Source organism: Henckelia pumila, chromosome 4 (genome assembly GCF_033568475.1).
Source record: "Henckelia pumila isolate YLH828 chromosome 4, ASM3356847v2, whole genome shotgun sequence".
In the NCBI taxonomy this organism is placed as follows: domain Eukaryota; kingdom Viridiplantae; phylum Streptophyta; class Magnoliopsida; order Lamiales; family Gesneriaceae; genus Henckelia; species Henckelia pumila.
The window spans coordinates 39,849,193-39,871,771 of NC_133123.1; the positions used below are offsets into that span (position 1 = coordinate 39,849,193).

Here is a 22,579-nt window from a genome sequence, read left to right on the forward strand (position 1 = left end):
CGAATTCGAACCTTAAAATTTTACCATTATTCGATTCGTTTGCACCCCTAAACTCAGTCAATCTCTCGAAATTTTTTTAAACACATACGTGAATGAATTATAACTTCACGAAATTCACCTTTATTGGTCTTCTCATTTATTTCCACTATGTATAAAAAAATTAAATAAATACGTTCCCATTACTTTTTATGTTGTTTTTCAAATTCTCCAACTAAAATATTTATGTATCTTTAGTTTTTGGTTTTGGTTTTGGTTTTTTTTTTATATAAAACATATTTGTGAAAAGATCACAAAGTTTTTTTTCTTCGAGCCAAAAAGATCACAAAGTTAATGGGGGAAGAAAGTGGTATTTTTATTACACGTGTTCAATTAATCTCTTATCCACGTCGGAATATGTCGGCTCGATCGACGTCCATCGCCGACAAAAGATGCCAAATGGCCACCCCTTAATTGATTACGTGTGAATTCACACTCTCCTTTGACCACTTCAAGATTCTTGCTTCCTATTCCTACACATTACTATTTTACACACAAACACACCCATATTTAAATTAATTAATTGGGATGTAACACTTATTTATTACATTAGTTTATTGAAATTACAGCTTCCATATATTATGATAAAATAACTGGTGCTTAAAATACATCATAATTTTAATTGGGATATAAAATTTATTTTGTTACGTACATTCTTTTATTTAATTTACAGCTTCCATATGTTATGATAAACTAACTGGTGCTTAAAATATATCATAGTCCACTATAAATTAAATATAACCATCCAATAAAAGTAAATATTTCGAAAAACAAAGCCGCGTAAATATAATATTATATTTATTGGATTTTAATATATTATTCTCTAGGAAAAAAGTAAACAGCTCAAGAAATTATGGAATGACATTATATTAAATAAATTTATCAAGAAAAAAAATCATGATTTTTTTTAAAAAAAATTCACTGCCGAAATAATTAATATATGTAAATTTTAATGTCATATTTTCAAAAATTAAATTATAAGCCACTGAAATATTATGAGAAGATTCTATTAAATGTGTGGAGCTTTTTTTTTATTAAGTATTTACAAGTCAACGATATATTTGACTGTGTTTGTTTTTTTTTTTTTTTTGTCCTTTCTGTTTTTTTGAAATAAAATAATAATGTCAAAGATTTGAACAACTTCCAACATGGCTATATTATAAAGTCATTGGGAGACCTCTGCTTCTTGCCAACTTTCCAGATTTAGTGAACGAGCAATCTACTTCTTCTTCTGCTCAGTTAGGCTTGCTTTGGATAAATTCAATGAAATATAGCAATATATATACAGCTTCTCATTGATATATTTAAGCAAAGATATATACATATATATTACATGTGTGTATTCAAGGTGGCGAATCCAAGAGAGAACTTGAGGGGGAGGGGTGAAAATGGCGAGAGAGATGAATTGTTTGAAAGTGGAAACAGGTTGGATTTTATGCCTATGCTTTCTGGGCTGAGCAGAGACCAAGAAACGTCGGCTATGGTTGCGGCTTTGGCTCGTGTGGTAGCCGGTGACAATGATGGGGCGTTGGCGGATGGGGGCGGTGGAGGAGGCCACGTTAGCAGCCGCAGCGGCGGTGCTGGCTCTTCATCTGCATCCAAAAGGGGCCGTGAGGAGCTCAGCAGTATTGATGCGGATGAGTTTTCGGATTCTATTTGTACGGTTCACGGGGAATACAGAGATTTTTTAGCTGCGAGTTCAAATATGGCTGCAGCCTCAGGTAATTACATTGAATGGATTGATTTCATTATTATATATATTACACGAAACAAATTAAAACATTCCTTAAAAAACCCGAATCAAATTTAATTCATTTTTCATGTTCCATGATCTCTAAAGTTGACAAGCAATGTTGCTTGTATAATAATTTTTTGCATGGTGTGGAAATTATTTATAAGAACCTGCTATCAAGTCTCCTGTAGGCTGTAACAATGCAAAATGAGGTTGCAGTTCCAAAACCTGGAAAGAAAGTTACATATTTTTTATCTGTAACAATGTGTTACGGTTCCTAGATCACACGATTAAGAATTATTTCATACCAACATTCAATCAAACAGTAGCTAGATAGAAAAAAAATGAAATGATTCAAAAAAAATCATGCTGATCTAAAGTGTGAATGAACCACATAGATCTATCTACAAGATTACTGTCATTAAAGAACTGCATCATCACTCGTGCTTTCGCATATTTTAACATGAATTTATGGGATTTTAGACGATGATTTTCGCTAAATCAATCGGTTTGGTTGCTAACAAATGATCACAAATTGCGCGCAGAAGCGAAGGCTAACAGACCAATTATCAGCACAATCATAACATCGACGGAGGCAACGGGAGCAGTATATGCATACACTCCCACATATAAATACAGCCATCACCACGGAACCAGCGCCAACGAATCGTCGTCAAGAATAGTAAGCAGCAGCAGAAGATACAGAGGGGTGAGGCAGAGGCCTTGGGGAAAATGGGCTGCCGAAATAAGGGATCCATACAAAGCCGCAAGGGTCTGGCTCGGCACATTCGACACTGCGGAGGAGGCTGCTACGGCCTACGACGAGGCAGCCCTCCGATTCCGAGGAAACAAGGCGAAACTCAACTTCCCAGAAAATGTCAGCCGGATTATTCAAGAACCACCTCCTGATCATAGTAGTCAAACGAAGATTTTTGGATTTTCGGGTTCGTTTGATCAGCCGATTCCTCATTTTCAGAGGCAAGTTAATGTTGTTAATATGCATGATAGCTCTTCATCGAGCACTTCGCAGTCTTCTTGCTCCTCGGGTATGTTGAATCTTGATGCATCGGATGGAAGCTGCAACTTGCTGAATGAATGGATATTGCCGCATCCTTCTGGCCTAACGGCTCCAGATTTTCAGAACGGGTTTCCCAATTATCCTACGTTTTATCCAGCGGATGAGCCGCCGTCAGAGGATGGGGATATCAAGGCGGAAGGTGGCTGGAGTGGTGGAGGCGGAGCTTATTTTTCTTCGACCTCTCGTCGGAGTTCATCTGGTTGATTGTATGTCAGCTAGTTTTTTATTTACCGATTATTTTTAAAAACACTTGAAATTGTTTTGTGTTTGAATATTTTTCAGCTGTGTGCCAGTGTGGCATTTGATCGATTTTAAAGCGAGAAAGTTATATATATACATATACTCACACATATGTATATAATCTAATATTCTATTTTATATGATAAAATTTTGAATTGTGTAGTTACTTTGTGTCATTTTTGGTTCTTCCGTCCTTAGGTTTTTCCCATTTAATTATTTGAATTCCATGTCCCGATGCTTCCTCTTGTCATCTCAAAATATCAAAATAAAGATTTATTGGATAATGATTAATTAACGATTTTGGTAAATGCATATCATTTATTATATATAAATAATAGTGGAATGTGTCGGCCCACCAATAACTCACTTTTTGGTGGGTTAAGAGTGGGCCGAGCTAAAATCCCGACGGGCTGAAAATCATCAAATCAACTTAACCTAACTCAAAGTGTGTGGCTGATTAAGAAGACCGACCCGCGGGTTGACGTACTATAAATAAATATAAATAAAAATCATTATAATTAATTATAAATTTCATAAATAAATAAATATTAATAAAAACATATTAATAAAAGTTTTAATTATTGATTTCAAATGTGTAAATTTTATATAAAATAATTGATACAATAGAAATTATGGATGCAAACGAACCGAATCGATCCGAATAATGGTAAAATTTTGTTGCTTGAATTCGACTCGATAAGAGTATATTCGAGATCGATTCGAAACTCGATAATTTTAAATATTTTGGCTCGACTTTGGCTCGAAATAAAGTTCGAGTTTGTGTTCGGCTCGAAACATTCGAACCTATTCATGAATATTGCTTGGATATTAAGGCACCGATGTTTTGTAAAGAGGCAAGATGCTAATCGATGCAACAAATACACACGCGCGCGGCCGGCTCGGCTCGGTCTTATGATAAATTATTCTTTTTGGATAAAATTTGGTTCAAGATATGTATTCCACCTATGCCACTGTTGGGGATAGAAAATTATTCATGGGAAACTCTGCAACGTCTGAAGTTGTGGGAGTGGGAAACGTGGTGTTGAAGATGACCTCGGGAAAAGAGGTGACGCTCAAGAATGTGCTGCATGTGCCAGACATTAGGAAGAACTTAATTTTGGGTTCTCTCTTGAGCAAGGCATACTTTAGAATGGTGTTTGAGTCTGATAAATTTGTATTAACAAAATTCGGTGTATTTGTTGGTAAAGGGTACCAAGATAATGGTCTCTTTAAATTGAATATAATGAATGTTATCCACCCTGAGGCGAAGAATAAAGTTGTTGGTTCTGCTTACTTGCTTGAAAGCTATGAATTATGGCATGAACGATTAGGACATGTTAACTTCAATACGTTGCAACGACTTGCAAATTTAAATGTAATACATACGTTAAAAAAAAATCCACAAAACAAGTGTGAGATTTGTGTTGAAGCGAAAATGATTAAAGCTCCATTTCATAATGTCACAAGAAGTACTACGCCACTTGAATTAATACATACTGATGTATGTTATTTAAAAATGGTACAAACACGAGCTAAAAATAAGTACTTTATAACATTCATTGATGATTGCACCAGATTTTGTTACGTATATTTATTGAAAAGCAAAGATGAAGCAATTGAATCTTTCAAGATATATAAGACTGAGATCGAAAATCAACGAAGTTCAAAAATTAAAATAATTCGAAGTGATTGAGGTGGAGAGTATGTGGCTTCTTTTGAAGAATTTTGCTCAACGTCGGGCATCATTCATCAAACGACAACCCCTTACTCACCTCAATCCAATGGCGTTGCAGAACGCAAAAATCGAACATTAAAGGAAATGATGAACGTGTTGTTAATAAATTCTGTCTTACCTCAAAATATGTGGGCTGAAGCGATTCTCTCAGCAACTCACATTCTAAACAAGATTCCAATCAAAGAAAAATATGAAACACCGTTAGAACAGTGGAAAGGTCGTAAACCTTCTTATCAATACCTCAAAGTGTGGGGGTGTTTGGCGAAAGTAGAAGTACCTAAGCCAAAACAAATAAAAATTGGACCTAAAACGGTTGACTGTATATTTATTGGTTATGCATACAATAGTAGTGCATATCGATTTTTAGTACATAAGTCAACAATTCTTGATGTACATGAAGGCACAATTATGGAGTCAAGGAATGCTGTATTCTTTGAAAATATCTTTCCATGTAAAGAAAGGAAAGAAATTAGTTCGAACAAGCGAACTCATGAAAACACAACTGAAACTCCACAAAACAACGAGGAACCATGACGCAGCAAGCGTGTTAGAGATGAAAAGTCGTTTGGTCCTGATTTTCTAACATACATGTTAGATAATGAACCAAGAACTCTTCAAGAGGCTTTATCAAATCTTGAGGCTCCTTTTTGGAAGGAAGCCATACAAAATGAAATAGATTCCATCATGCATAATCATACGTGGGAGTTGGTTGATCTCCCTCTGGGATGTAAACCTTTGGGATCTAAGTGGATTCTTAAAAGGAAATACAAAGAATATGGATCTATAGATAAATATAAAGCTCGACTAGTGGTTCAAGGTTTTAGACAAAAGGAGGGATATGATTTCTTCGATACCTACTCTCCGGTTTCTAGAATAACATCCATCCGTGTTCTCATAGCTATTGAAGCATTGCATGATCTTAAAATACATCAAATGGATGTTAAAACAGCGTTTTTGAATGGAGAGTTGGAAGAAGAAATATATATAAAACAACCAGAAGTGTTTGTTGTACCCGAAAAAAAACAAAAGGTCTGTAAACTTGTCAAGTCATTGTATGGACTTAAACAAGCACCTAAACAGTGACATCAAAAGTTTGACACTGCTATGTTGTCAAATGGTTTCACAATAAATGAATGTGATAAATGTGTCTACATTAAAGGTAATACAAATGCATATGTAATTGTTTGCCTTTATGTAGATGACATGTTAATCATGTGAAGTGTGGGAACCCGGGTTGCTAATCTTATCTTAGGGCAATTTATTATAAATAACAATGAATCAAGTATTCAAAAGAAATAAAGAACCAAGAGCTAAATTTTTTTTTTTAAAAAGCTACAGTACCTCGCTCGATCGGGGAAACTTGCCCGATCGAGCGAGCTCAAATTGTAAACTCTCGGTCCAAAATATTTTTGGCCTCGCTCGATCGGTGAAAGTCACCCGATCGAGCGGGCAAGAAATTCGATTTCTCTGTTTTGCATATTACAGGGCTCGCTCGATCGGTGAACTTCACCCGATCGAGCGGGCTTCAATTTATGGAAATTCTGCTGCTAACATTTTGCTGTCAAAGTTGAAACAATAAAAACATCTAATCTTGTACAAGATACAAAATAATATACATGCTATCTAACAACATCTTATAAGCTTCCATACACAAGATACACAACTAACATGTAGTCAACAACAATATACAATGTTCTTGTATCATTTCTAGTATGGTTCATCAACTCGAAATACAAGACATTCTGCTACAACCCGAGTTCTCACGTGCTACAACTTTATCTCGAGCTATCACTGTCTCTTCCGACTAGCTCCTGCCCTACCTATTGTCATGCAACATACAAAACAAAGCAATAACCGGATACCTCCGGTGAGAATAAAATCCCAGTATAAACAACATAAAGCGCGAGATAATAAACGTGAATGCAATACATATGGCAAAAGAGGCTATCAAGCTCATATCAATAGGATATAAGTTCTTGGGATCCCGAGGAAATAAAATCTTCAACTAACACCCACTCACCCAATCGAGGTAAAGTCAAATACCTTATTTCCTCTGACTTTGGTGCAACCATAGTGAGTCTTCTGGCTCTGGAAGTAATTTTACATTCCGTGCCACTCAACTACAGCCCTCCAAACGTCATATGCACTCTAGGCCTTTCAACCCTCTGTGCTTTTTGGGCTAGAGTTCAAGATGAATGCAACATATTCTGTATGCATTAAATGCTATAAAACACCTTGAACACTTAATCAAATAAGCAAGCAAAGCAATCAAAACATCTAATCACAAAAAAACACATAAACAATTAAGTATGTGATTAACAAGGGAATACTCGAAACAATAGCTATTTCGAGCGTTCTATCCCATCTGGATTAGCTGTCATTTATACCTTTCAATAGTACATCTGAAAGTCCTTCAAATCTGCAATGACATCAATGATAAATCATATCAAAAGGCTGCTCAACTTTCAACTCAATTTCAAATGCAAATTCTAGCAAACCTTGCTTCAAATCCTTCTCGGTTCGAATCAGAGATCTCGAGTTCGGAAAATTCGATATAGAGCTGAGAAATGACATGTAGATGAACTAAAAAGATCAGATGCAACTCAAACCATGCATCTTTCAATCAACAATATCAAAGTCTTGACATTTTTTTTGAATCGACGGCACAACGGCTAAAAATCGGCAATCCAAACAATATCACAATCGATCCAACAATCCATATAACTTATCATCTCTAACATATCATCACACATAACTCGAAAATCATCATAATCAGATATGATAGGGTTCGAATTTTTCTTGCTAAAATCATATAAAATCCGAACGACAGTCTGTTTCCGAACCGTCTGCGAATACGTAACCAGCACTAGCTAAAGCACATATATAATCAAAAAGAAGAACAACCCATATTCAACGTAAAAATAAAGTCTGAGAAAAGTAAATGAAACTTGTACCAAAACGAAGGTCTCGGAGCGATGATCGCAGATATATATTTATCTGGAATTTCTGACAACCGGAACGCACAAAATCGAAGCTTTTTAAGAGACAAAAATGAAGTTTTAGGGTTTCAGCCATTCTTCCTTTTCTTTTCTACTCATTCACGTGTAAATTTGCTGAATAAGGTATAAGTGTAGATAAATATTAGCCAAATTGCAGTTTAGTCCCTGAACTTTTGGCTATTTGCAATTCAGTCCCCGAAAAAGAGATTTAATTCAATTTCAATCCTTATTCATTTAAGAATATTAGAATTTAATTCTAAACTCTAAATATTTCCAAATTAAATATTCTCGGATTAAAATTAAATAATCCCGGGCCTTACATTTCTCCCCCACCAAGGCATGAGTTCGTCCTCGAAATCATAAGCAAGCTGTATAGATAATCTGTATACACATAAGAGAATGAAATAACATAAAGCAGAATAAGAACTCACATCAATGAAACAACTCTGGAAATCTCTGTCTCATATCAGACTCAGTCTCCCAAGTCGCTTCTTCAGTGTCATGTCGACTTCACTAAACTTTGACTAGTTGAATTGTCTTGTTTCTGAGCTGTTTATCTTTGCGATCAAGAATCTGAATAGGTTGCTCAAAATAACTGAGAGTCTCGTCAAGTTCAGCTTCATCAGGCTGAAGAATATGTGAAGGATCAGGCTGATACTTCCGTAGCATGAAGACATGGAATACATCATGAATACCAGACAAAGATGGAGGAAGAGCGAGTCGATAAGCAAGATTGCCTATCTTCTCGATAATCTCATACGGACCGATAAAACGCGGAGATAACTTTCCTATCTTGCCAAATCTAACTGTACCTCTAAACGGAGAAATCTTCAAAAAAACTCTTTCTCCCTGATCAAAAGATAGAGGTCGTCGTCTGATATTCGCATATTTTACTTGTCTGTCCTGAGCTGTTTTCATTATTTTTTGAATAAACTTCACTTTTTCAGTCATTTTTTTGATCATATCTGGCCCAACATCAGGAATTTCTGAGATATCATCCCAATACAACGGTGATCTGCATTTCTTTCCGTACAGTGCTTCAAAAGGAGCCATCTCAATGCTCGTCTGATAGCTATTATTATAAGAAAATTCTACAAGTGGTAATGAATCTTGCCAACTAGTACCAAAATCTAGTACTACAGCTCTCAACATATCCTCAAGTGTCTGGATAGTCCGCTCTGACTGTCCATTTGTTTGAGGATGATAAGCTGTACTCAGATGCAATTGAGTTCCAAGAGATTGTTGCAAGCTATGCCAAAAGTGTGATGTAAATCTAGGGTCTCGATCTGAAACAATATATTTAGGCACACCATGTAATCTTACCACTTCTCTGACGTAGATTTCTGCCATCTGATCATGTATGTACGTCATTCTGTACGGAATAAAACATGCTGATTTCGTCAAACGATCAATAATCACCCAAATGGCATCGTACCCTCTGGATGAACGTGGTAACTGTGTGACAAAATCCATGAAAATATGATCTCATTTCCATTCTGGAACTGATAGACTCTGCAATAGACCACCTGGTTTCTTTTTTTCCGCTTTTACCTGTTGGCAATTCAAACATTTAGATACAAAATCTGTGATATTTGCTTTCATCTGTTTCCACCAATACCGTGTTTTCAGATCATTATACATTTTCCTGCCACCAGGATGAATACTGAATCGACTGCTGTGAGCCTCTTTCAATATTTGCTGTTTCAAGTCTGAAACATCTGGAACAACAAGTCTGTTATTCACATATAAAACATCATCAGCACTGACCTTATATTCAGATTGATGTCCAGATCTGACCATAGCAATCGAATTCTGAATATTCGGATCCTCTTTCTGTGCTTCTTTGATTCTTATCAAAAGTTCTGGCTCAACTTTCATAGCATAAACACGGATAGGTTGCATATTTGTTTCAAATACTAGTCCAAAAATACAACAATCTTCTACCAATTGAGATACACCTATCGTAGACAAAGATAAGAAACATACCTTTCTACTCAAGGCGTCTGTAGCTGCATTAGATTTTTCTGGATAATATTTGATCTCACAATCGAAATCTTTCAGTAAATCAAGCCATCTACGTTGTCTCATATTCAATTCTGATTGCGAAAACAGATATTTCAAACTTTTATGATCAGAAAAGATGTCAAACTTCTCACCATAAAGATAATGTCGCCATATTTTCAATGCAAATACAATAGCGGCAAGCTCCAAATCATGGATAGAATACCGAGTCTCATGTGACTTCAACTATCTTGATGCATAAGCAATAACATGTCCTCACTGCATAAGCACACAACCCAGACCCTTGTGAGAAGCATCACAATATACAAAAAAATCACCCGTACCTGATAGAATTGTCAAGACAGGTGCACTTATAAGCCTCTTCTTTAACTCCAAGAAACTAGTTTCACAGGCTTCAGTCCAGACATACGGTTTATTTTTCTGAGTCAATTGCATAATAGGCTTTGCAATGCTAGAGAAATCTTTGATAAAGCGTCTATAATAACCTGCCAAGCTCATAAAACTCCGTATTTCTGGCACTGATGTAGGTCTAGGCCAATTCAATACAGCCTCTACCTTGCTTGGATTCACTGAAATCCCATCACCTAAAATAATATGCCCAAAAAACACAAATTTCTGCAACCAAAATTCACATTTCGATAACTTGGCATATAATTTCTCATTTCTCAATGTCTGTAAAATGATTCTGAGATGTTCAACATGATCATGCACATTCTTGGATTATATCAAGATATCATCAATGAAGATAATGACAAAATCATCTAAATATTTCTGAAATACCTGATTCATCAATCCCATAAATACTGTAGGAGCATTGGTTAAACCAAAAGGCATGACGATAAATTCATAATGTCCATACCTTGTTCTGAAAACAGTTTTAGGAATATCTTCATCTCGTACTCTCAGCTGATGATATCCAGATCGCAAATCAATCTTAGAGTAGATAGCTGAACCCTGTAGTTGGTCAAACAAATCATCTATTCTAGGCAGTGGATATTTATTCTTGATCGTTACCTTGTTCAATTGACGATAATCAATACATAAGCGCATTGAACCATCTTTCTTTCGTACAAATAGTACTGAAACGCCCCAAGGTGAAACGCTCAGTCTAATGTACCATTTGGCCAATAAATCTTCCAGTTGATCCTTCAACTCCTTCAATTCAATAGGTGACATTCTATAAGGAGCTTTGGATATTGGTTGAGTACCTGACATTAAATCAATACTGAAATCTATCTCTCGGACTGGAGGTAAACCAGGAATTTCATCAGGAAATACATCAGCAAATTCATGCACAACTGGAATATCTGTTACTGCTGGACTGGATTTCAATACATCAACTGCATAAATCAAAAATCCTTCCGCCCCTCTCTGCAATAAACGGGTCATAGATAACACAGATATCAAAGGGATCTTGGCTCGAGAACCCTTACCGTAAAATTTCCATTCAGATGCCATTTCTGGTCTAAATCTGACCACTTTCTGGAAACAATCTACAGTCGCCCTGTACTTGGTTAACATGTCTATACCAATAATACAATCGAAATCTGATAATCCAAGTACTATACAATCTATATCAATCACATTCCCGTCATATTGCAAAGCACAATTTTGAATCATTCGAACAGAGATAATACCTTCACCCAAAGGTGAAGAAATAGAAACAACAGTAGGCAATGACTCACATGATAAAGAATGCATCATAACAAATTGTTCAGAGATGAATGTATGTGATGCACCTGTATCTATCAAAACATAGGCAGGATAACCATAAATAGAGCAGTTACCTGCTATGACATCGTCAGGTGCTGTCTGTGCCTGTTCCTCAGTAAGTGCAAATACTTGAGCCTGTTGCCTAGGAGGTTGAGTAACAGTCCGGCTTCCTCCTGCTTTGGTCTGTTGCTGAGGCTGGAATGAATTCACTGATTGTCTTTCTGCCTGAGGTACTGGTCGAGAAGAACTTTCACCAATAGCTCGTTGAGGACACACCTTGGCATAGTGACCTGGTTGGCGACAAATATTACAATTCCCTGATACACCTCTACATTGATCAATAGCATGTCGTCCACCACACTTCCCGCAAATAACTCCTGACTCACCAGTTCTCTGCCCTATACCAAACTGTCTCTGTCCACTAGGACTGGAAGAACCACTACCTGTTTTCTTGAGCTGTTTACCTTTTGGCCTGAATCTTGAATCCTTTCTGCCACTGCTTCCTCCCTCAAATCTGGGAGATGATTGCTGAAACTGTGGCGGATTCTGTGGAATTGATGCTGATATAGGCTGTGGAAATGGCTGGGGAATATACGTGTTCCTCATTGTCTCAATATACCTGCTTCTGCGCCCTTAGCTTTGTTCAAAGCGTCAGCAAAAGTATTGGGTCGTCCACTGTTCACAAAAGTAAACACATCTGGATTGAGGCCATTGATAAACTGATCTGCCATTGCTTCATCAGTAGCTGCTATATGTGGTGCAAACTTCAAAAGACTTGAAAATTTGGCCACATATTCCTCGATATTCAAATTACCTTGCCTTAAATTGGAAAATTCAGCACCCTTATCCTTCCTGTAGGAGACTGGAAAGAAACATTGATAAAACTTGGTTTTAAAGATAGTCCATGTGATAATCGTACCTCGTTGTTCCAATGCCCGTTTTGTTGTAATCCACCAACTTTTGGCAACTTCGTGAAGTTGATGTATCACTAATCGGACACGACGATCATCAGTATAGTCGAGTGACTCAAACAACTGTTCTATGTCTTCAAGCCAGTTTTCACAATCCACTGAGTTTTCCGTTCCTTTCAATTTTGGCGGTTTGAATGACTGAAATCGCTTCAACAAAGTCTCCATTGGTGTAGCAGTAGGATCCATAGGGTCAGCAGATGTACTACCCTGTGCATTCTGAATTTCAACAACTGGCGGTGGTACTACTGCTGGTTCAGCTTGAGGAACCGCTAATGGATATCTAGTGGCCGGTGCTTTACGAGGAGGCATATCTGATTGTCAAACAGATTAGTGCATAAACAATATCATATGCAGCAATTTATTTCATCCTTCTCTGATAAGCATTCTCATGCATTCTCATGAGAATTCAGGTTCTGACTGAGGATAATCTGGAATACAATTGCATATATAGCATGCAGTAGCAATAAAAGCACATAACCATGCAGTAACATAATTATTGCAATATAAAGCATGCTAGCATATAATGCACGTAATCAGATACAACTTGTAATCTCATGCAATATCAAACAATCAGACAGACTCAATCTACCCCACTCATCAACTTCTAACTGAATCCAGAAACTTACGCTTTGATACCACCTGTTGTGGGGACCCGGGTTGCTAATCTTATCTTAGGGAAATTTATTATAAATAATAATGAATCAAGTACTCAAAAGAAATAAAGAACCAAGAGCTAAAAAAAATTTAATTTTTTTTTAAAAGCTACAGTACCTCGCTTGATCGGGAAACTTGCCCGATCGAGCGAGCTCAAATTGTAAACTCTCGGTCCAAAATATTTTTGGCCTCGCTCGATCGGTGAAAGTCACCCGATCGAGCAGGCAAGAAATTTGATTTCTCTATTTTGCATATTACAGGGCTCGCTTGATCGGTGAACTTCACCCGATCGAGCGGGCTTCAATTTCTGGAAATTCTGCTGCTAACATTTTGCTGTCAAAGTTGAAACAATAAAAACATCTAGTCTTGTACAAGTTACAAAAGAATATACATGCTATCTAACAACATCTTATAAGCTTCCATACACAAGATACACAACTAACATGTAGTCAACAACAATATACAATGTTCTTGTATCATTTCTAGTATGGTTCATCAACTCGAAATACAAGATATTCTGCTACAACCCGATTTCTCACGTGTTACAACTTTATCTCGAGCTATCACTGTCTCTTCTGACTAGCTCCTGCCCCACCTATTTCCATGCATACATACAAAATAAAGCAATAGCCGGATACCTCCGGTGAGAATAAAATCCCAGTATAAACAACATAAAGCGCGAGATAATAAACGTGAATGCAATGCATATGGCAAAAGAGGCTATCAAGCTGATATCAATAGGATATAAGTTCTTGGGATCCCGAGGAAATAAAATCTTCAACTAACACCCACTCACCCAATCGAGGTGAAGTCAAATACTTTATTTCCTTTGACTTTGGTGCAACCATAGTGAGTCTTCTGGCTCTGGAAGTAATTCTACATTCTGTGCCACTCAACTACAGCCCTTCAAACGTCATATGCACTCTAGGCCTTTCAACCCTCTGTGCTTTTTGGGCTAGAGTTCAAGATGAATGCAACATATTCTGTATGTATTAAATGCTATAAAACACCTTGAACACTTAATCAAATAAGAAAGCAAAGCAATCAAAACATCTAATTACAAAAAAACACATAAACAACTAAGTATGTGATTAACAAGGGAATACTCGAAACAATAGCTATTTCGAGCGTTCTATCCCATATGGATTAGCTGTCATTTATACCTTTCGATAGTACGTCTGAAAGTCCTTCAAATCTGCAATGACATCAATGATAAATCATATCAAAAGGCTGCTTAACTTTCAACTCAATTTCAAATGCAAATGCTAGCAAACCTTGCTTCAAATCCTTCTCGGTTCTAATCAGAGATCTCGAGTTCGGCAAATTCGATATAGAGCTGAGAAATGACATGTAGATGAACTAACAAGATCAGATGCAACTCAAACCATGCATCTTTCAATCAACAATATCAAACTCGACATTTTTTTTGAATCGACGGCATAACGGCTAAAAACCGGCAATCCAATCAATATCACAATCGATCCAACAATCCATATAACTCATCATCTCTAACATATCATCACACATAACTCAAAAATCATCATAATCAGATATGATAGGGTTCGAATTTTTCTTGCTAAAATTGTATAAAATCCAAACGACAGCCTGTTTCCGAACCGTTTGCGAATACGTAACCAGCACTAGCTGAAGCACATATATAATCAAAAATAAGAACAACCCATCTTCAACATAAAAATAAAGTATGAGAAAATTAAATGAAACTTGTACCAAAATGAAGGTCTCGGAGCGGTGATCGCAGATATATATTTATCTGGAATTTTTGACAACCGAAACGCACAAAATCGAAGCTTTTTAAGAGACAAAAATGAAGTTTTGGGGTTTCAGCCGTTCTTCCTTTTCTTTTCTACTCATTCACGTGTAAATTGGCTGAATAAGGTATAAGTGTAGATAAATATTAGCCAAATTGCAATTTAGTCCCTGAACTTTTGGCTATTTGCAATTCAGTCCCCAAAAAAGCGATTTAATTCAATTTCAATCCTTATTCATTTAGGAATATTAGAGTTTAATTCTTAACTCTAAATATTCCCAAATTAAATATTTTCGGATTAAAATTAAATAATTCCGGGCCTTACAGGATGCAACCATGAATTGATTGTGAAAACCAAGAAAATGTTGAGAAAACATTTTGATATGAATGATTTGGGATTGTGTGATATAATTCTAGGGATTAAAGTCTCTAGAATTCCTGCTGGAATTATGTTATCCCAAACTCATTATGTCGAAAAGGTTCTTGAACGATTTAATGCCACAAATCGTCCTCCGGCTAGAACACCTATGGAGTTAAGTACACATTTAGCCAAAAATACAGGAGAACATGTTTCACAAGTGGAATATGCAAGGGTGATAGGAAGTTTAATGTACTTAACTAACTGTACCCGTCCTGATCTTGCATATACTTTAAACAAACTTATTTGATTCACAAGTAATCCAAGTGAGGATCATTGAAAAGCACTAATGAGAGTGCTTGGATATTTGAAATACACTTCTAGTTATGGAATAGTGTATACAAAATATCCTGCAGTCCTAGAAGGATATTGTGATGCAAATTGGATTTCTGACACGAAAGACTACAAGTTTACGAGTGGATATGTGTTCACTATCGGTGGAGGAGCGGTGTCATGGAGATCCTCTAAACAAACTTGTATAGCTCAGTCGACTATGGAGTCCGAGTTCATTGCTCTAGATAAAGCTGGAGAAGAAGCCGAGTGGCTTCGAAACTTTCTAGAAGATATTCCATGTTGGAATAAACCGGTGTCTTCCATTACGATTCATTGTGACAGTCAGTCAGCAATAGGAAGAGCACAAATTAGTATGTACAATGGTAAATCTCGACATATTCGTCGGAGACACAATACCATAAGACAATTGATCTCGAATGGGGTAATTTCGGTTGACTATGTGAAGTCAAAGGAAAACCTTGCGGATCCGCTTACAAAAAGTATAAATATAGATCAAATGTACAAACTACTTGGAGAAATGAATTTAAAATCCACAAATTGAAATATTTATAGTGGTAACCCAACCTTGAGAATTGAAGATCCCAAAACCTTGGTTTAATGGGACAACTAAGTTATAAATATTAGTTTGAGTGCTTGGAATTGTTACTTGCTCATTCCTGAAATATCCAAGTATAAATGACCTGCAAAATGTGGTGAGGTTAAGTTTTATTTTAATGATTCCTATACCTATGAGGTGGAGTAACGCAGGATACTCTTGATAGGAGATCACCTATATAAGTGCAAAGTATTGGCCGCTTTGATTGTAACACTATGAATCTAAGATATGGTCCAGGGCCGAAATGGACACAACGTGAGAACAAAATATGTTAGAGTATTGTTATATAAGTACTATTGTCTTGGTTTACACAAACGATTGACTAGTTCAAGACATCACGTCACTATGCAACTAGTAAATCCGATAGTATTTTACTAAGGTAGGTTCAAAGCTCAAGCTACCTATCCTGATGTAACAATAACTTAAAAATGATTTTCTAGTGAGAATGCTAATATACGTGAAATTCATTCATGTGGGGGATTGTTGGAAATTGTTATTGAATGAATTGTGAAAATAATGGGCTTGAAAAGCTTGTCCCAAAAGGCTTGAAAAGTTTGTCCCAAGTGTTATAAATAATTTGAATTTGGTGAAATAAATTGGAGGAAAATGGGGAATTGGTTGTCCCACATTGGAACAACTCCAATTTGTTGCTCACCTTATATAATCCAACTTAGGATTATGGGATTGGGCCCTTAGGGCACCGATGTTTTGTAAAGGGGCAAGACGCTAATCGATGCAACAAACACACACGCGCGCGGCCAACCGGCGAGGCGAGGTCTTATGATAAATTATTCTTTTTGGATAAAATTTGGTTCAAGAATAATATTTTATTATTTTTGTGAGTGCGATCGATCGGTTAAAAACAACCGACCGAGCACAGCCCTCCTCTGCCGAGACAGAATGTTTCATAAAAGTTGGGCGCTCGGTCCGCTAAATTTAACCGACCGAGCGCACCATGGTTTGAGCGAGACAGAATGTCTGTCAGAAGAGGGGCGCTCGATCGGTCAAAAATAACCGACCGCGCGTGCCTTCTATAGACTGAAAAGTCACGACTATTTCTGGGCTTTTTCTGTCATGGGTTGCATCCTTACGCCTTATAACATGTTGTTTCGTGTATAAGTCTATATATACGGTAGTTATAACACAGAAAAGAGATACAGAACATCTGATAACGTGTATACATCAGATTTCTGCAAAATCTTCCTTCTCTCTCACAAAAGAAAAAGTTGATACATATTTTAGTTCGACGAAGATCGAGATATTTGTTGTGCTGCTATATCTCGATTGTATAGTCGTTGTATCTTAGAGACGATTGCCGCCAACGTTGAGCACTATTAACGGGCAATTTCGTCTTGCGGATAGAGAGTTTCTCTCGCCTCGATTTTGTTCGTCTTTGTTGTTGCTGTTGTTGTTGTTGACGCACTAATTTTCAAAATTCGAAGTACACACTTCTAACAGTTTTTAAAATGCATGTATTTCAAAATCTTTAACATGAACATCATCTTTAATTCAATTGGATGTCTAATTGATCACAAATAAAACGTCGTTATCACTAGTAAAAATAATATGGGCGGGCCGGTATTGTATATTATTGGTTTGATTCATAATACAAGTCCAAAACCCTTTGCTTGTACAAGTTAAAACGGACATAATTTATACAATTTTATAAAATTCAATTTTTGTTTCAGCTATTAGGGACCGATGCTAATTAGTAATTTCCTACTTCCATGAATTTAGCACATTTTGTGTTTTCGTCGTTTAATTAGTCAAAACATTGTCTCAGTTCAATAAGGTTTTTTTTTTTTATTCTTTAAGATATTGCTATCATGACACTAAATATTACTTAATGTCGAGAGTTAATTATATAATTCAATGAGAAAATTTTAATTAATATACTTTTTGAAAAAAGACAATTTATAGAATTAATAAAAAAATTTGATAATTTTAAAAACCAAAAATGTAAAATAGGATAATTTACATTGCTGTTTTTTTTTTTTTTGTTGCAATTTCTTCCATTTCCATACAAATGTCGTAGACTCGTATTTGTTTTTGGTTGATGAAATTCGCTGTCGCTAGATCTAGACTTGAAGTTTGGTTACATGTGGAAGTACGGTGTCGAGGAGTGAATTCTCTCTTCTTACAAAAAAAAAAAAAATAGAATTGTTAAAAGGACTTGATCGATATTAAGAATTTATAAACAATTAATATTTTCTAGCTAATATATAGATTTTAAGAATTATTGGTAGGTATCATTTATCCACGATTTTCCATAATAAATACCAAATTAAAGCCTAATAAGATTGGCTCTCATTGGTTATCAAAATTTATTTTCTTCATGTAGCATAGTTTGGTACATAGGATAGGATAAGTATATGATATATAATATAAAAATAATTAAGGATAAGTAAAATGATAGGACACTATATATAGTGAATATTTGGTATGATTTTAATTAATAAAAATGATTAAATTTATATATTCAATTTTAATGACAAAATTAACCCGACTATAATGTAGAGGAGAATGAAGCGTGTTTAGAGTTTAGATGTTTTTATATGTGGAGGGTAATCATGTCTTTTTGTAGTATTTTTTTAGTTGTATTAAATTTATCATACCAAATCAAAGGGATACATAGTCACATTGTCAAATCATTTATCAAGGGTCCATTGACTTATCATGAGTTTTTTAAAAATGTACCAAGCATAGAATGAAGAAGGATAATTTATTAATCACTCTTTTATCATGTGTACCAAACTATGCCTAAAAATAAATTTTAACTTGAGTTTGGTATTGTGAAATTGCCATGTGCTTGTAGAATGATTGCATTGTGGATTTTACCTAAAAATTGTACGTTTTTCAATGATATGATAATTTATAGCCTGAAAAAGGTGAGGAAGATATAAGACATCAACGGTGATATGAAAATAGAAAAGAAATGAAGCAACATTTTCGATTTGAACCTTACTCATATTTACTTCTAGTGTAAACAAATTGAATCGAACCGATTATGTTAAAAAAATTGATTTTTTTTTTGTTTTTGTTTTTGGCCTCAACTTGTACTCTAACTTAATATTCATGAGTAATTCATATTGTTGCTAAAAAAACCTTTTTCATGTAATTTTTGGAATGTTGTGTCCGAGCATTAACAACAGAAAATAAATAAATAACTATTTAATCTTTAAAAAATATATATATTGTTAGAAATTTCAAGAAGTTACACCAAAAGGCGAAAAATCGGTTACTCTAGCGTACATAGTCTTTATTAAATGGTATGGATCATATCAAAACAAAAACTCTTATGAGTTAAGACAAATTTTTTATATAGGTTATCAATTAAAAAGTATTATAATTTATGCTAAAAATATTATTTATTATTATAAATATAGATAAAATTAACACATCTCATAGATGAAACCGTCTCACATATATATTACTCTTATATCAATTCCAAGTGCTATCACATGAAACGCTATATTTCCATAATATCCGGTTGATTTTTTTCAGCATATACCAACGAATACCAAGAAATAACACCCCTTGCTTTCTGTCTCTCTCTTTGATCCCATTTTTCTGAACCAACGGAATCCGATCAATTTTCATTCATTTCTATCCCCATGACTTCTAGCTACCCTCATTTCCCTCGAGAAAAGATGACACCCTTTTGACAAAATATCATCGACCCAGCTGATTGATTCATATCAGAAGCTCTAACTAACTCATCATCACAAAGATTAACACGCGCAGACATGAAAATTATGTCGGAGATCTGGAGGGTGGCGATATTAACATGGATCGTAGTTTTCGTGGTTGCGCATATCGTTGTGATAGAGGGGGTTGGCGTAAACTGGGGCACTCAAGCCTCCCAAAATCTGCACCCTAGCATGATCGTCCAAATGCTCAAGGACAACAAGATTGGCAAGGTCAAGCTATTCGATTCGGATCATTGGACGGTCAAGTATTTCGCGGGTACGGGCATTGAGGTGATGCTTGGGATCCCAAACAATCAGTTGGCTTATTTTGCAGATAGCTATGACAATGCTAAGGATTGGGTCAAGAATAATCTCACAACACATTTGTATGATGGAGGAGTCAATATCAAGTAAGAGTTAATTATTAATTAATTCCATGTATTCATTTGTATATATACACACACATGCATGCATGCACTGATGCACATATATATATTTGATCATGCATTGAATTAATATGCACGACAGGTATGTTGCGGTAGGAAATGAGCCCTTCTTATCATCCTACAATGGCTCAAACTTGGAGACCACATTCCCAGCTCTGAAAAACATTCAGAAAGCCATAAACGATGAGAGGCTAGGTGACAAAATCAAAGCAACGATCCCACAAAACGGTGACGTTTATGACTCCGGTTCGGGCGGCCCTTCGGCCGGCCAATTCCGGTCTGATATAAGGGACCTAATGACACAGATCGTCACTTTCCTGCAAGACAACAACTCTCCTTTCCTAGTCAACATCTACCCTTTCCTCAGCTTGTATCAGAACCCCGATTTCCCTGTCGAATTTGCATTTTTCGACGGTCGGGCGACCCCTGTCCAAGACGAAGGAATCTCCTACACAAACATGTTCGACGCAAATCTGGACACCCTGGTATGGTCCCTGAAAAAAGCAGGAGGTCCTAAGGTGAAAATCATCATCGGAGAAATCGGGTGGCCCACCGATGGAAACAAGAATGCGAATCTTCAAATGGCCAAGAGATTCTACGATGGGTTCTTCAAGAAAATGGCTACCAAGAAAGGCACCCCACTCTACCCTGGAGACATTCAATACTATCTTTTCAGCCTCACCGATGAGAACCAAAAGAGCATTGCACCGGGGGACTTTGAGCGTCATTGGGGGCTGTTTAGGTACGACGGAAAACCCAAGTTTCCCATGGATATCACCGGACAAGGACAAGATAAAATGATGGTGGGTGCAAAGAATGTCAAGTACTTGGAAACACAGTGGTGTGTGTTCAATAGTGATATCAAGATCTTGGACAGGGTCCCTGCAAATGTGGACTATGCGTGCTCTAGATCAGATTGCACATCGCTACAAGTAGACTCGTCTTGCAAGGGCTTGCCTAATGTGGTTCACATTTCTTATGCGTTCAACATGTATTTCCAGATGAATAATCAAGACGTGGAGACATGCAATTTCGAAGGATTGGCAAAGATAGCGAAGACAAATTACTCAACACCACAATGTTATTTCCCCATAGCCATAGAGACCAGTGGATGGAGGCCCAGGGTGCGGCAAACTGGAGCGGTCATTTTTTCGGGGATTTCGAGTTTGCTGCTAGTTTTGTACACAACTCTTACCTAGGATATATAAAAACATGTAACATGAACGAATTCGAGCACTGTTTGCACACACCTTGTAGCAATGGTCCCAGACAGAGAAACACCTCAAAAATCAATTATGTCATATATTACACCTCCTCTGTTCCCATGGGGAAAAACCAAAAAGGAAAGCCAGTCAAACTTAGAACATATAATATAATAATATATTTTAAAAAAAAAGAGTAAAATGGTGTATTGTTCAAATTAATTATCCTTAAATTTAATTCATTCATTGTCTCAAATTGATGTTTGTGTCCTTAAGTTTAATTCTCTCTCACACATACACATATATATGACTTTTTAACTGTCCAACAATATTTTCACACCTCGTTCCCGATCACTAAAATCCGGTATCGGGTTTTTACAGAATTTTAATTGTTTTTTTTATTTTTGCATAATTAAAACACGGTACCGAGTTTTAGTGGTCGGAAACGATTTAAGCATCATTGGTTGAGCAACTATATATATATATAGTTGAATTACGTATGATCCAAATTGCATCTTTGTTTAATTTATTATCTTAAATGGGTGGTTGTAATTATTTTATTATATTAAAAAAGATCAGCAGAATTGTGTATTGTCCAAACAGTGCTTATACATGATTTATTGTCTTAAATTGGTATTCGTATTTAACATTAGATAGAATGAAAAACTTAAAACTTTTGTTGTCATCCTTTGAAACCTAAGTAATTAAAAATAATAATTGATAGCATAAAAATAATTAAAATAATGATAACAATGTTATCAATATTTTATTTTAAAAAATGATTGCATTTACAGAAATATGTTATTATTAAAATTTAAAATTTACAATCTCAGACGTCGAATTTTTATTTAAAATTTACAATCTCAGATATCGAGTTTTTATTTAATAATATTTAGATAACTACATTATTTTTTATTCAAATAAAAAATATAATAATATTAACTAAAATAATTAGCTATGCAAAATAACATACTGATAATTATAGTT

General features: G+C 35.8%; 2 protein-coding genes across 2 annotated transcripts; both read left to right on the forward strand.

The window, feature by feature from the left end:
* The first annotated feature begins 1,232 nt into the window (after positions 1-1,232).
* Positions 1,233-3,266, forward strand: LOC140866244 (ethylene-responsive transcription factor ABR1-like). Its single transcript, XM_073271191.1, has 2 exons — positions 1,233-1,757; positions 2,314-3,266. Exons 1-2 carry the CDS (start codon positions 1,370-1,372, stop codon positions 3,048-3,050), a joined length of 1,125 nt encoding a protein of 374 aa, XP_073127292.1. The 5' UTR covers positions 1,233-1,369; the 3' UTR covers positions 3,051-3,266.
* A 16,578-nt stretch (positions 3,267-19,844) lies between these two features.
* On the forward strand, positions 19,845-21,762 carry LOC140866628 (glucan endo-1,3-beta-glucosidase 8-like). Its single transcript, XM_073271658.1, has 2 exons — positions 19,845-20,354; positions 20,473-21,762. Exons 1-2 carry the CDS (start codon positions 20,002-20,004, stop codon positions 21,587-21,589), a joined length of 1,470 nt encoding a protein of 489 aa, XP_073127759.1. The 5' UTR covers positions 19,845-20,001; the 3' UTR covers positions 21,590-21,762.
* Positions 21,763-22,579: the final 817 nt, after the last annotated feature.